General features: G+C 61.5%; 1 protein-coding gene across 1 annotated transcript; it reads left to right on the top strand.

The window, feature by feature from the left end:
* The first annotated feature begins 2,081 nt into the window (after nt 1-2,081).
* LOC120860613 (cysteine--tRNA ligase, cytoplasmic-like) lies at nt 2,082-12,619 on the top strand. Its single transcript, XM_040236403.1, has 4 exons — nt 2,082-2,168; nt 8,944-9,192; nt 11,381-11,475; nt 12,321-12,619. The coding sequence occupies exons 1-4, from the start codon at nt 2,144-2,146 to the stop codon at nt 12,411-12,413; spliced, it is 462 nt and encodes a 153-aa protein (XP_040092337.1). The 5' UTR covers nt 2,082-2,143; the 3' UTR covers nt 12,414-12,619.
* The last annotated feature ends 167 nt before the right edge of the window (nt 12,620-12,786 follow it).

The raw sequence follows: 12,786 nt of genomic DNA, 5'->3' as shown, positions 1-12,786 counted from the left end.
TATGCTGCACCTGCAAGGCTTCTGAGTTGCCTGAGTTTCCTTGGCTCCTTCTCCTAAGCTCACTGGCCCCAGTAATGAGTGAGCAGCGGACGTGTAAGGAGACGCAGCAGGTTGTAGCCAGACGGCCTCCTGGCCTCTGGGCTTGGTCCCTTCTTCAGGATCATCTGAGCTGGCACAAGGCCTCCCAGGTCATGGGCTGTGGTGTGCAGCCCAGCGCCAAGCCCTTGGGGCAGGTGGAAATGCCTCTAGGAGTACTCTCCCAGGGCAGAGCCACTGGATATTATATTCTTCCAAGAATATAAATAAACTCTTCCTTTTTTTTTTCTAATAGCCATCAATAAGAACTTGTGCAATCTGACATTAGTTTCCAGAAATTAACTGGAAGATCTTTATGGAAGTTACTGGATTTGAAGGAAATGACAAGATGTGGAAGCACAAACATCTCGCAAATCTGGAAAGACTCCTCAGGAGGAGGGAGAGGCGTCTGCTGCTGCTGCTGACTCTATGCGACCCCATAGACAGCCTCCCACCAGGCTCCCCCGTCCCTGGGATTCTCCCGGCAAGAACACTGGAGTGGGTTGCCGTTTCCTTCTCCAGTGCATGAAACTGAAAAGTGAAAGTGAAGTTACTCAGTCGTGTCCGACTCTCAGCAACCCCATGGACTGCAGGGAGGGACATTTCTATGTTTTGTGGGTTTTTTTTTTTTTTTTTTTGCTACGTGGCAGAGCATATGGGACCTTAGTTCCCCCTGCAGGGATTGAAACTACACCCTGCAATGGAGGCGTGTAGTCTTAACCACTGAACCACCAAGGAAACCCCTGTGGAGAGATGTCTCTAAACTCATGGCTGCCTTCCATAAAATGCAGCTACAGATATGGTTGCAGAATATTAGAAACAAATTGATTGCTGATAAGACCTTAGGTAGACCTGCAGAGATGGCCCAGCAAACTTTTTTGGCCCAAGGTTGTGACTATAGCCAGTATCCTGGATGGATGGGATCTGAGTTTCTTTCCCAGTTCTGATCCCATTGGAAACTTCATGAATCCCAGATGCAGCTGTGGCCCTTCTCCACAGAGATTTCTCTGTAACCTTCCAGTGGCGAGGCTGGCTCTGCATGTCAGCAGAAGTGCTGCTCTGCCAGGGCAGGGTGGGTCGGGGCACTGCCTGTGGTGTGGCAGAGCCGGATGCCAGGGGGCGGCTGACTGTACTTCATGTTAAAAAAAAAAAAAGTTGCCTGTAGCACAAGGAGCTCCGTTTGTGCTCTGTGACTGCTTAGAGGGGCAAGATAGGGTGTGTGGGAGGGAGGGTCAAAAGGGAGGGGAGGTATGCGTACCTATGGCTATTTCAGTTTCTTGTGCAAGAGAAACTAAGAACATTGTAACGTAATTATACACTTTTTTATTTTTTGAAAGAATGTCGTCCGATAGAGACCAGACTCTGGGTTGTCAAGGGGTCGGGGGAATGGGGAGGGATGAAGTGGGAGGTTGGTGTTAGAAGATGGAAGCTTTTTAATATAGACATCCACAGTGTCCTACTGTATAGAACAGAACTATATTTCCTATCATACTATATTTAATATGACAAGTCATGAGGGAAAAGAATATTAAGAGTGTATGTATGTCTAACTGTCACTCTTGTACCACATTGTTAATCAACTATCCGTTCAGTTCAGTTGCTCAGTCGTGTCCGACTCTGCGACCCCATGGACTGCAGCATGTTAGGCTTCCCTGTCCATCACCAACTCCCGGAGTTTACTCAAACTCCTGTCCATCAAGTCGGTGATGCCATCCAACCATCTCATCCTCTGTCGTCCCCTTCTCCTCCTGCCTTCAATCTTTCCCAGCATCTGGGTCTTTTCCAATGAGACAGTTCTTCGCATCAGATGGCCAAAGTACTGGAGTTTCAGCTTCGACATCAGTCCTTCCAATGAACATTCAGGACTGATTTCCTTAACGTGAATAGAAATTGAGTAAAATAAATAAGATTCCCAGCATGCCGGGGGCCAGCGGCGTCGGCGCGGGTGGTTGCCTAGCGACCGGGCGGATCCCGGAAGGCCGGCGGCTTGGGGGCGGGATTTCCGGGGCGGCGGTTGCATCAGATTCTGGGAAGCCGCGGCGGCCTCCGCGAGTGCGGGATTCGGGTGATGGCAGAGTCCTCCACGGAGCACGGTGAGCGCGCGCGAGGGGCGGGCGGGGCAGCCTCGGGCCGCGGGGCGCGCGGGGGCCGGGGGCGCCGGGTCTCTGAGGGGCGGGCCCCAGGGCGCGCAGAGGGCGGGCCCGGACCCCCGGGTTGTCCCCGGCGGGCGCGCTCTTCCAACCCCGTCCCGGGCCCTGCCGGGGCCGCCTCTCCCCAGGCCCTCCCAGACCTCGAGGCCGCGGGGTCCCCCTTCGCCCCGACCCCGGGGGCTGGTTCTGCGTTCCCCTGCCGGCCCCTGGGCCGGACCTCACCGCCTCCTGCCCCCAGGGATTTGCGGGGACAGGCCCAGCCCCAGGGTCGTTTGGGGCCGCCCGGCCCCCGTTGACACTTAGGAACGTGGGGCCGAGGGAGCCGGACGCGGGCCCACGGGAAGGGCATGGGGTTTCACGAAGGCTGTCATCTGCGGCTGCAAGCAGTGGCCACGGGGACCTGCCCGGTCGCGGCGTTGCTGCCCCCCTTTAATCGCCGCCGCCGGGGTTCCGCGAGCGTCTCAGGCTCTGTCCCCACGGATCGCTCGTGTCACCAGCCGGGAGACAAGCCGCCCCCAGGCAGCCTCCGGGGCATGCTGGTTCCCTGCTCACCCTTCCTCCTGCAAGATCGCGGGGTGCCAGACAGAGCGGAGGTAGTCCGCGGATTCTGGAGTCCGGGGCAAGCTTTCCTTGGGAAGCACTCTCAGGGTGTCGTTTTTATTCTCTGGCTTCCCTGCTTAGACTGTACATACTTCCCTGGCCTCTGGGGTTCCCCCTTGCTCCCGGGATTCCTGGCAGGGAGCTCTAAGCAGTTGGACCTGGTGACGTGGGGGGGCCGTGATGACAGGGTTGCTGGGGTACCACCATCCAGGCACCCCACATTCCACCGGACAGGTGTGCCTGGATTCCAGCATTGGCTCCACCCAACCTGATCCTCGGCCCTCAGAAGTCCACGCGGACTCCTGAAAAATAGCAGCTTGGTTGATAGCCCAGTCTCTGGGGCCGGCAGGGCTGGGGTTCTACCTCTGCCCCTTCCCCACGTGGCGCAGGTTTAAAAAGATGCAGTGAGCCTTATAGTGGTTGGTAGAGGTTAAGAACACTTGGCTGAAATGGGTGCTGTCCGGGTTGAAAGCCCAAGATTGTTTCTTTTCTTCCTTCCTCGGTCTCTCTCTTCCTTTTTCGTTTGAGATCAGAAATGACAAATTCAGTTTTTTAGTTCTTTTGAACTGCTTCAGAACTGGGGATTTTCAGAGCCTTAGTAATAATTGCCCTGTTTTTGGAAGATTGCTGCATAGATTGAGATTAAGCTGTCTGGGCGGCTGACAGGTTGTCCTCGTCCTAAAATTAAGGGCCACAGCTCCTTGCCCACACTCTGCCCTCTCTTGTTTTAGAGCTGACGCACCCCCACTTCCCCACATACACCCCTTGTCTAGGCTTTTCTCAAAGAGAGAACCTCGGACCATCCCCTGAGGAAACAGGAAATGAAATGGTGAGGGCTTCATACAGCTGCCAGAGTTCTGGATGTTCCTGGTTTCCGGGTTCTGAATGCTTTTTTTCCCTCAAGGTGAGAATCATCGATAGTGACCGTCTTCCCAGAATTGTTAAGGAGTCCCTCATTTAGAATAATCTTCCCATTTTGTATCGTCTTTCTTAAGTTGGTGGTCCCCTGCGATGCCACTGGGGTTAAAGCTTCTCCTTTGTAGCTTGAACACAAGGCCCGTTCCTGTGTGTTTTAGAAAGTTGAGTCTCATCCCTCGTGACCCCCAGGGTGGACTGAGCACATCTCAGAGGCCTTGCCCTGCAGGTCAGGCCTCTTCGGTGGCCGGGAATTGGGTCAGACTTGCAGTTTAGTTTTTTATACTGTAGAATTCAAAGTTGTTGTTCAGTCGCTCAGTCGTGTCCAACTCTTTGCCACCCCCATGGACACCTGTCCTCCGCGATCTGGAGTCTGCTCAGATTAATGCCCATTGAGTCAGTGATGCTCTCTAACCATCCCAATATAATACGCATTCTTCTCAGCATGAGTCTGTGCTGAACGCATCTGTGGGGGCCTGTCATTCTCAGAGCATGCCTTTGTGGTTAATACTACCCTTGCCGTGCAGACAGGAGTCCTGAGTTTCAGAGCAGTGAGTGATCTGTCTGAGGTCACACAGCTTGCCAGGGCCTGTATGACAGTAGCAGCGACCTTGACTACTCTGCTTTGGGGAGTCTGTTCAGATCAGCACCAAATGCCCCGGTTCCAGAGTGGGTCAGGGCAGACAAGGGGAGCAGGCTGTATTATCTGTGTTTCTCAGAGAGAAATGAAATGCACGTGTGTGTAGACTACAGATATTTGCTCATCCGTGCACTCATGTCTCCTGGTATTCCCAGTCTAAGAGTCGGGGGAGATAGTGTCCTTGGGTGGCGATGAAAGCGCCCGGACTCCACACTCCCACCCCGTCCCACCCCTCCCCAGGCAGCGGTGCCATGCAGACACGTGTGCCATGCAGACACGTGTGTCCGGGCACCAGCTCGTGATGCTCCCCAGGACTAACGAGTGCCCCGTGAAGGCTCACACCTGCTGTTTCCGGGGGAACGTGTCCAGGAGTTCACAACAGTGTGCTGACATGGATGTGCCACTTTATCTGTTCAGGAGACACGCCTCACAGCAGGGCACTTCCGTAGGCCTGCTGGTTCACTCGGGGGTGTGCTTCGGGCACCGGCTCTGCCGGACGCTGCTGGGCATGGGGGTGCGGCCAGGGGCAAGGCCGGGGGCAAGGCCGGGCGTCGGGCCTTCCTCGGCTTAACGTCCAGTGGGAAGGGGTGGCCGGAGCTCAGAAGCCCAGCGCTGCCCCGGCATGGACCATTCCTTTCTCGGTCACTTCCCCGTGCGTGTGCTGCTGGCTGGCCTGAGTCCGTGGAGGTGGTTCAGGGCCAGGGCCCCTTCCTCTGAGGCTGCAGAATCTGCAGAACCTCAGCGAGTCCTCCCCTGCCGGCCGCCCACAGCAGGGTGGAGCATGGTAGATCACTGTGGAGACCCTGCTGGTCCAGGTCTAGACGCGGCGGTGGGCATCCATCCGTCTTCTGACCAAGCCCAGCCCTGCAGCCCAGAGATGGAGCGCCTGGGTCTGGGGGAGGGCCTGGCTGCAGGGAAGACAGGTGGCAGCAGAGGTGGGTTTGGGAGCTGAAAGGGCCTCAGCTCCCAACCTCTCCCTGCTGAGAGGGGCTGGGAGCTGATCCTACGGGAAAAAGGGGCCGAGGGGCCTGGCAGAGGGCACCACAGAGAGCACTCTCCCCTGGCGTTGAGTCCTGAGGACCGCTGCATTGCTTTCGAGCAAGTTTCTGAGGCCAGAGGGTGGGGGAGGGCTGGAGATGGCTACAGGCCATGGTCTGCAAGGGCCTGGAGCCATTTGGGAATTGTGGGTCTTGCCTTTGAGCCCTGGCAAGGCATCTGTCCCCTCCCCCGTGTAGACTGAAGCAGGGAGACCAGGAAGTGCCCAAGATGCTGGTGACCCATGGCCTGGGCAGTTGCATCAGTGGGCATGAGAAGTGGATGGGTTGGGGCGGACCGGGTCGGGTGCCGGGTTTGCCGCGGGGAAGGTGGCCATGCCGTTCCCTGAAACCCAGGTTGGAGGCAAGACATGATGCCTGGGGGCACCGTGTGGACAAGTGACATCTGGACATCCGAGGCTGTGCTCAGGGAGGTAGGGACCCTCACTCTCAGGAGTGGGTGGCGTTGCCGCTAGTGCAGGAGAGCAGGGGTGCATGCGTCTCTCTAGTCCCCCAGATTCCTATGGGGGGGATGCTTTTGTTCCAGAAGGCTTGTCAGACTGGGAACCCCCCAGGAAAGAGAAATGGGCCTGAAGGGGTCCCCCAGTGACAGGCGGTAGCAGAAGCGGGTTTGGGAGCTGAAAGGGCCTTTGCAGGAAGTGCCTGACCCTCAGGGCCGCGTGCTTCCGGGGCCTCGCAGCCAGCGAGGGATGGGTGCAGACCCCCACTGTGCCCAGGCTGGTCTTGGAACAGAAACAGACCTGGCCTGGGCACTTAGGAGGAAGGCAGGCCTGCCAGGGAGGGGTCTGAGCAACAGTAAGCTGCCTGAGGGCTCTTAGCCCCTGAGGTTGGCAGGGCGGGACCCAGGGGAGCCGCCTTACCCCCAGGCTCTGATTCTGAAGGTCTCGGGAGGCCTGGATCGGGTGCTTCTTCTAGCTGGCAGTGCTGCCTTGGCGCTGGGCCTTCCCTGAGCGAGAGCCTGGCTGGAACAGAGCAGGAGGTGGCGGGGGCTGGGGCTGGGGGTGGGTGTGGGCAGGCGTGGGCAGCCGTACTCGCTGCGGGGAAGGAAGGAGCTGGGAGGCCACGGCCGGTGTGACCTGGGTTCCTCACCTGGCTCTCGGATTTGTGTAAGTTAAGCGTTTTCTAAACCGTGATGACCACGGTGCACTTTCAGGGCCTTCCCACAGTCAGACGTTCAGGGCCTTCCCACAGTCAGACGTTCAGGGCCTTCCCACAGTCAGAAGCTGTGTGTCTGGATGGCCCCGTAGTGGACAAGCAGACGCGGTGCTGGGAGTCGCTATGTGTGCGCGGGGCTGCCAGGGGAGGGGGGTCGGGGAAGGGATGGGCGCCCGCTTCTGAGTCCACTCATTGCCTTTGGCATCACAGGCCCACCGCCAGACTGCAGTCTGGCCCAAACCCACAGCCACTTGAAAGCTGACCTATTTTTAAATTTGTTTCCTCAAGTTAGGCTGGAACACAGCTACCTCACTGACCCGATGACTGGCCCTCTGCCCCGTGGGCTCCCTGCTCCAGACGGGACTCTTAGTAATAAACGCGTGTGTGATCCCTGGGTAAACTCCTCCAGGGCCATTACAGCAGCAATAACACAGGAGCGAGTAAAATAATAATGATGATAATAATAGTAGCTGATGGGCGCTGGCTGTGCGCCCGGCAGTATTTCAAACAGTTTACAAGTGTAATCTTGCCAACACCGCAGCTTTACGAGGCGTGCGTGTGTGTTTGTGTGTGCGTGCGTGCGTGTGCACCTGTTTACCTGGGAGGGGGTCCGCCCAGCCGGGGAGGGGTGCAAACCCGCCAAGCCCTTGTCCCCTGACCTGTTTCGTTAGCGCTTTAAAGCCATCCGGTTGGTGAAATGTTTGACGTGTTTTTCTTATTGTGGAAAGGACCTGCGCTTATTGCAGAAAACGCTGGCAGTGAGAGAAAAGAGGGAGCCTAATCGCCCGGGAGCACCCCAGCCCAGGGCAGCCACTGTCCAGGTCGGCGGGTCCTAGGGGGTGCCTCTCCCCTGGCGTTCATCCGGAGTGGGGGCAGTCTGTCTATCCAGTGCGGTTCCGGGGGCACGAGGTGGGGGGCGCGGGGGACAAGGCTTCTCCGCGCTCCGGCCCAGGCGGCTGCAGCAGAGACAGGGAGGGTGGGCTTGGGGGGCGACGTGGGGCAGCCAGGTGCTCAAGGGCGATGTAGCCCCTCCGGGACACGCACTGGCCTCTCCCCAGCTCTGTCCACCCGCCGGCAGGCCCTCGACGTAGCTTTCTGAACTGAGTCAGTCCCATCCAGCGCGAGAGAGGAGCACGCAGTCAGTGTAGGGAAGCGGGCGGGGGCGTCTGTGTGTCAGGAACTAGCGCTTCGGGGAGATGAGACAGCAGGAGGGGCCAGGCCCCGGGGTGAGGCCCGGGCTCCTGCTGGCGCGGTCAGCGCCGCCTTCTGGCTCCACGCATCTGTGGAAGGAAGCGAGACCAGCCCCCTCCCCACGGCCACGGGGCCTCCGCCTGCCCCGCCCCCCGCAGGAGGCAAGGGCACCAGCCAGTGGCTGGAGCCGTGTCACAGGGTCACGCAGTGACCGGGGGGCAGGGGGTGTGGCGAGTGGTTTGGTGGGGTCGGGGCAGGATCTCAGGGTGGTCAGGGCCCAGGGTCATCCACTGGCAGAGGCTGCCGGCTGGTCCTCGGTCAGGCTGGGGTTCTGTTCTCCCACACCGGTCCTCGTGGCTCCAAGGCAGAGCAGCGGCCTCGGGCCCCTGCCAGGGGCCGGCCTGTGCCAGGCGCTGGCCGGTCGGCTCCTCTCCGGGCAGGTGGAGCCGCCTCGAGCAGGCGTTTCGGGACAGGCTGCAGGCCTCCTCGGAGCTGGGCCTTGGCCGCTGGAAGCCTGGCCAGTGCCGGATTTGGAGAGCTCTGCGGTTCTCACCGCTGCCCAGAGCCCACCTGGGGTGAGGGGACCGGTCAGCACCGGCCGTCTGGCACCCAGTGCCTAGCAGGGATGTGTGTGTGTGTGTGTGTAATTGAGGTGAAACTGTGCGTGGGTGTGTAATTGTGAAAATCATCACCCAGTGCCTAGCAGGGATGTGTGTGTGTAATTGAGGTGAAACTCTGTGTGTGTGTGTAATTGAGGTGAAAATTAGCAGCCTGTGTGTGTGTGTGTGTGTGTGTGTGTGTGTGTGTGTGTGTGTAACGGTCAGCACTGGTCCTCCGGCACCCAATGCCTAGCAGGGTATTTGTGTGTGTGCGTGTGTGCGTGCGCGCGTGTGTAATTGAGGTGAACATCACCAGCTGTGCAGTTAGCCAGCTCAGTGTGCAGCTCACGCGTCTGTAACTCTCACAGCCTCCCGCAGCCGCATTTGGTTCTGAAACGTCCTCATCCTGCCTGGAGCCCACAGGCAGTCGCTCCACACCTGTCCCCTTGCCCCCGGCTCCCGCCCGTCCCGGGCGTCTCCTGCCTGGAAGGCGGATCCCCAGCCCCAATCTTGGGCTCGCCCAGGCCCCCGGGCCCACTGACGTGCGTCCTCTGTCTCTGCAGCTCCCGACTACAGGGCCATCCTGGGCATTAGTGATGAGGCGGCCCGGGTGCGGGCACTGGATGCTCATCTCAGCACGCGCAGCTACGTGCGGGGCTTTGCCCTGTCCCAGGCGGACGTGGACGCCTTCAGGCAGCTCTCGGGCCCTCCGGCCGACCCGCAGCTCTTCCACGTGGCCCGCTGGTTCCGGCACGTGGCCGCCATCCTGGGCAGCCCCCCCGCCGCAGGCCCGCCCTGTGGGCTCCAAGCAAGTGAGTAGCAGAGCAGCTTCTGGCCGTGAGAACCTCCTTGCTGGCCGTGGGGCAGCAGCTGGCGCGTCCCAAGGGGAGGTTAGGACGGAACCCGAGGCGTCAGCCCCCGAGGATCACGACTCCACACTGCTGTGGTGGAGCCGCTGGCCGGGTTAGGGCCCGCCTTGGCCGTCAGCTTCCTGACCCCGCTTGGACTTGACTTGCTTCTCCTTAAGTTTTCCCCGAGGTCACAGGTGTGCACATCCACCATCGGATCCTGAAGCCGTGTTAGTGGTGTGAACCCTGGGCACCCAGAGCGAAGGCGTTTCTGGGCTTTGAGAGGAGGGGGGCTCAGAGCTCTTGCTCCCCACTCCGGCCCTGGTTGTGGTGTGCAGGGGGCGTCTGGCTTCTGGGTGGTCTCCCCTCCCATGAATCTGTAGATGAATCCGTAGTGGCTGGTGCCCTTGAGCAGCTGTCCCCCCAGCCTGGCTTGGGGTGTGCACCCCCTAGAGCGGGGGGTGGAGGGGGTCCAGGTGTGGTCTAGGTGGTCCCTGCTGGGCCGGGCAGACTGCGGGGTCTTTTCTAGATCCTTCAGCTGGGACGATCCCCTGGAGAAGGGAACGGCTACCCACTCCAGTATTCTGGCCTGGAGAGTCCCATGGACTGAATGGTCCGTGGGGTCACAGAGTCGAGTGAGCGACTTTCACTTTCACGTGGGACGTTGGGGACCTGCCCTCTGCTGGTCCCCTCTGTAACGGGGTGGAGGTGGGGTGGGCTTTGGTTTCTGGGGTGATCCTGCCGCAGACGCCCCTTCCCCAGTGGAGGTGGTGCTTCTCCCCAGGGCGTGGGCTCCGGGTGGGCAGGGCGCAGCCTTGGCGTGGCCATCTGTCTGGAGCTGCAACTTCCAGCCTGGAGCTTGTGGGGAGCGGAACACAGGCGCCCGTTGGGAAGGGCGGGTGTGGGTTCCCCAGGGCAGGGAAGCCTTCCTGGTGCCCCGACACGGATGCCTCCAGGGTGCCCGCGGGGACCCCGAGTGGCGGGATGCCTGGTGGACTGGGGCTCAGAACCGTCAGGCTGGTGTCCTCTGCTGAGTGCCTGGGTGTCAGTGGCCGAGCGTGTGACTCGCTGGTGCGTCTGACGTCCCCCAGCCTGTCCTGGGCGACCTCCCCCCCCGGGGCACTCTCTGCTGCCCCCCACTGCCCCATCCCCCTCCCAGGAGGAGCTCAGGGCCTGCTCTTTGCCACAGAGGGCGGCTCACGGCCCCTCGGGTCCACAGGGTGTGACCCTCTGACCGCCCCTTTTGCGAGGCTGCGGTGTGTGTGGCGCCCGGGGCACGCAGATGTGGGCTGGCACGTCCCCTTTGTCCCCCCACCCCCGACACCCTCCCTGCCTGGAGCCTCACTCTCCTGGCCTCAGTGAGCCGGGAGGGTCACCGGTGCCCCACGTTGGGGTGGAGGGTGTAAAGACTTGGCGTCTCTCCTGGGGCCTCAGGACACAGCTACCCCCAACCCCACCCACCTCCCAGGCCCTTGTTGCAGTCCAACAGGATGGCCCTTCGTGCAGTGGGAGGCTCGGGCTCACAGCCACAGGGCAGGGGAATGGCTAGGAGGAGATGATGGGGGTCAGGGAGGAGGGCGGGGCTTCCCTGGTGACTGTAACTGGAGGAGGCTGGGCTCTGTGAGGCCCTCCCCACCCCTGTGACATGCCTGCAGGCTGTTCCCAAAGGCTCTGGGACCAGGGTGGAGCCCTGGGCTCTGCATCTGAGCCATGCTAGGGAGCCCGCATGTTCTGGGGGTGGGGAGCCGGCTGCCTGCTGGTGGAGATGAGCCTGGGCCGCAGGCCATGCTACTGACCATCCGAGGCCATGGGCCAGCGGCTGTTTCTAGCCTCTTCCTGGGCCTGGAGGTGGTCCCCATCCCCCGAAGCCTCCAGAGAGGCGTCCTCCCGGGAGCGGCCGGGCATCGGTCCAGCCCTGTGGCCTGCCTGTGCACCTCCGGCTGTGCAGGTGCACCGTGCTTGGAGCCAGCAGGGGGAGGCGGGTGTGGCGGGCCGTCTCTGGCCCGAGGGGAAGGGGTTGTGGGATGCGCTGCTGCTCAGATGTGAGCAAGCGGAGCGGGGGTTGGGGCCAGAGGCGCTGGATCAGGCCACACCGTCAGAGCCCCGTGGTATCTCTTCGTCCCGCACTGACCCATCTGTGCTCTCCCTCCAGCAGGCAGAGGGCCACGTGCACAGCCCGCGTGGTCTCCTCCAGCCGGATCCGAGCCGTGCCAGCTCCGCCTGTACAACAGCCTGACACGGAGGATGGTTGGGGGCCGCGGGGGGGGGGGGTGGCTCTGGAGGACCCCTCGGCTGGCGGGCGAGCGTCCTCCACAGGACTGTGTTCGGGAGCCCGCGTGCACATCCGTGTGGCGCACCTCGCGGGGCTGCCTTCGGCTTCCTGGCTCTGGGTGTGCGCAGGGCCAGGAGTCTGCATGCCCTCCGGGGACACGTGGCGGCACCTGCTGTCTCGGTGCCAGCCGAGTGGGGCCCGTTGCTGTCGGGAGTCCGGCAGGTGTGAGGGCGAATGCAGGTGGGCCCTGGACTGGCCAGGGCTCGCTCAGCGGGACCAGAGGCTCCAGGGGTCCTGCCCACGGCTGACGCGTTTCTGTGGACCAGCACCCTGAGCAGACGGGCGGCAGGGTCCCCCTCGTGGGCTGGCTGGGAACAGCGGGCCCTGAACTGACCTGAGACCTTGGGCGGCCTGCTGGAGGCCTCACGCCCTAGGCCGGCTCCTCCAGGAGTGTGGGCCCCCGGCAGCGGGGAAAGGAAAGCTCACGTTGTTCTGGGAGCGAGTGCTGGACAGTCAGCGCGCTCAGCTCTGGCCTGGCTCACAGCAGGTGCCTGAGGAACAGAGGCTGCTTTCGTTAAAGCAGCAGAATGGGGGCGCCCGTCTCCAGCCTGTGTCCCTGAGTGGAGTCCCAGGGAGGAGGGGGCCTGCTCCCCGGTTCCCTGGGTCGTGGAGCTCACCGTCGCGGGTCCAGTGCGGCGCTCCAGCCCGGACCGTGGCTTGCTTCAAGCTACGCGGTCCTGTGACCGTGCGCCAGCCGCTTGTGGCCACCGGCAGTGGTCCTGGGCCCCTCGTGACAGTCATTTCCTCGTTTCCATCCAAGGATGTGTTTGTGCCGCAAGACGGAAGGAGGGTGACATGGTACTGCTGCGGGCCCACCGTCTACGACGCCTCGCACATGGGGCACGCCAGGTAGGGGCGCCCCCGGCCGAGCGGAGGCCCCCGGCTCTTCAGGTGGAAGCTTCTCATTCCGCTAATGCTCTATGTGGAAAAGCTAGCGTCCAGGCACCCAAGCAGAAGAAGTCCCCGCAGCCCCGACGCTGCCCTCTGGCCTCTGACCAGACGCTCTCCTTCCTGCGCCTGAGAGCCCTCCCCACCCGCTGCCCTGGAGCCGGCCCAGGCTGGGGCCGTGGGGCGAGGCGGGCCGCTCTCCGGGGCTGTGTGTGCGGTGCCGCTGGTGGAAAGGCGGACCCCTCTCCCTCACCGCAAGTGCTGTGCTGGTGGAAGGCGGGCCCCTCTCCCCCGCGCGTGCTGTGCTGGTGGAAGGCGGGCCCCTCTCCCGCCGCGCG

Source organism: Oryx dammah, unplaced genomic scaffold, assembly GCF_014754425.2.
Source record: "Oryx dammah isolate SB20612 unplaced genomic scaffold, SCBI_Odam_1.1 HiC_scaffold_11130, whole genome shotgun sequence".
Lineage (NCBI taxonomy): Eukaryota > Metazoa > Chordata > Mammalia > Artiodactyla > Bovidae > Oryx > Oryx dammah.
The sequence above is the reverse complement of the archived record's forward strand: the minus strand, read 5'-3'. Positions and strand labels throughout refer to the sequence as shown.